At 48.2% G+C, this 2,500-nt stretch overlaps 1 protein-coding gene across 1 annotated transcript in view; it reads left to right on the top strand.

Moving 5' to 3' along the window:
- Positions 1-2,500, top strand: part of LOC122262798 (uncharacterized) — a 4,287-nt gene that overhangs the window by 249 nt on the left and 1,538 nt on the right. Inside the window, exon 2 of the mRNA XM_086549149.1 lies at positions 1,337-2,500. This exon is cut by the window's right edge and continues 408 nt beyond it. Coding sequence (XP_086405275.1) covers positions 1,337-2,500 — 1,164 coding nt within the window. The remainder of the gene's footprint in view (positions 1-1,336) is intronic.

Here is a 2,500-nt window from a genome sequence, read left to right as displayed (position 1 = left end):
AAGAAAAAAAAAAGAGTTATAGGAAAAATGAGGATAATTAAAAGCAATAAAGCGATGACAAAATGAAGGAGAAATCAGAGGGAAGGGAAGAGAGACAGACGTGGATACTTAAACCATTTATATGATTGGTTTAATGAATGTAAGGGCGGAGGTTCTCAAACGGTGAAGGTTGCTCCGTGGGGGAAAGAAGAATTAAAGAGAACTAAATATAAGCCCAAGGAGAGAGAGGAAGAGAGAGAGAGAGAGAGAGAGAGAGAGAGAGAGAGAGAGAGAGAGAGAGAGAGAGAGAGAGAGAGAGAGAGAGAGGGACAGAGAGAGGGGTGAGGGGGGGAAGGGAGAGGAACATAGAGAGAGGGGGGAGAAGGGGAAAGTAGAGGGAGGGAGAGAGAGAGAGAGAGAGAGAGAGAGAGAGAGAGAGAGAGAGAGAGAGAGAGAGAGAGAGAGAGAGAGAGAGAAAGAGAGAGAAATAAAGAGAGAGAGAGAGAGAAAGGTGGTATGGCGGGCGTGGTATAGTGGCACGGTGTCGTATGCTGAAACAGCAGAGGGCGCGGTCGTGGCCGGTAGCCAAATGAGGTTTACGGCGCAGAATGACTCTTTTTAAGAGTTCATCGGGAAAAGGAAACGGCGAACGTGCCAGTCATGGAGTTTGCCCTTTTGGATCAGGCTTATTTAGGGATGTAATTTCTGACATATGTATTGGATTTGCAGTGAAATCATCCTATTCTTTCTAGTTTACGAAAAAGATATGTTTACAGTAGTTCTACTATCACTAGCTAGTACTGAATATTTAATGTGCACAATATTTACTGTTCGAAGAATAGTAATATTTAACATGCTAGGATGAATTATATCATAATACTATTCTTATGAATAAGCTATTATGAAGTTATGAACTTATTATCTTTAGTTTATGCAGGAAATCCAAAAAAATAAACATACAAATGGAAAATAACTGTATTCGAAAACAAAACAAAAAAAGCAGAGTAATGAAAATAAACATCAATAACATTCATAACTTCTCTGATTATCAATATTTCTGACACCTCTTCGTATCCTCTCAACCAAATAAACGAAGCGCGAAGGTGTCTGAAAGAGGTCACCCACGTGGCCCTAAAGAACCAGTGAATACATTTCCTCCACTTAACATCACGGAAGGCACTACGTCATGGGGCACGCGTTGGGAGGAAGTCCCTATAAAAGCGGAAGATCTGACGTGAATCAGGGAGTTCACTCACGCCACTGACATGGTGAGGACGGGGAGGGAAGGATCTGATCTGAGGATGGAAATCTTATCTTTGTTATCTGACGATTAGGAATGATGGTATTATTTAACAAGAGAGTGACGATCGCTCGGCTGTGAATTTCTCTCAGGACGCTATCAATCGATCAGGAAATGGATCTCACAACTACATCATCTATTTAACATTTCAGAATCTCCTTTTGGTGACAATCGCAGCGACTCTCCTGGCCTCCTGCAGCTCAGCGAAGCTCGGCGGAGGTCATGGGAAAGCGGAGAGATCCTTTGGTGGAGGAGCTTCCTTCGGTGGCGGTCATAGACCTTCAGGGACCCTCAATGCTGGCTACATCGGACCCGCCGCTGTTGGAGGACAGGACTTCGTCGACGCCTCTGGAATTCATCATGGCGGACCTGAAATAACTGGATTCGGACCTGCCCTTCATGCTGGAGGAAATGTAGGAGGCGCACTCCACAAGAGTCCTGCTGCAGGACACATCGTAGGAGAAGCTGTAGTCGGTGGATTCGCGACCGGAGGTCCTGTCGGAGGCGGGCCGGTTATTCCAGGAGCTGTTGATCCTCGCTACAGTGGGCCCGTCGGCCAGCACGGTGCACTTGCAGGGATTGGACCGGATGAAGCAGCACTCATCATCAAAGGATCCTTCGATTTTGGACATGGCGGCGGTGCGGGCGTTAAGGGGAGCCATCCTGTTACTGGAGCCTTTAATGGCGCACACGCTGGAAGCTTCGATGGTTCCAGTGAGCATGAATCTTCCGAGGAAGATCACGAGGGTCCCATTGGTGGCTTACTTATCGACAGTGGATATAACGGACCCAGAGGGGGAGGACCTGGGATTGAAGGACACTACAGTGAGATTCCCGCCGTTGGAGGCGCCATTGCAAGTGGACACGCTCTTTCTGGAGGCCATGTTGTAAGTGGACACGCTCTTTCTGAAGGCCATGCCGTTTCTGGAGGACATGTTGCAGGTGGCCATGCCGTTTCTGGAGGCCATGTTACAGGTGGCCATGCCGTTTCTGGAGGTCATGCTGCAGGTGGCCATGCCGTTTCTGGAGGACATGTTGCTGGTGGCCATGCCGTTTCTGGAGGCCATGTTGCGGGTGGCCATGCCGTTTCTGGAGGACATGTAGGTGATCATGCCGTTTCTGGAGGCCATGTTGCGGGTGGCCATGCCGTTTCTGGAGGACATGTTGCAGGTGGCCATGCCGTTTCTGGAGGACATGTTGCAGGTGGACATACTCTTACTG

Source organism: Penaeus japonicus, unplaced genomic scaffold (assembly GCF_977035675.1).
Source record: "Penaeus japonicus unplaced genomic scaffold, GWHDUDI00000001_assembly GWHDUDI00000021, whole genome shotgun sequence".
NCBI classification, from domain to species: Eukaryota; Metazoa; Arthropoda; class Malacostraca; order Decapoda; family Penaeidae; genus Penaeus; species Penaeus japonicus.
Note: the sequence above shows the minus strand (reverse complement) of the source record. Positions and strands in the feature narration are given on the sequence as shown.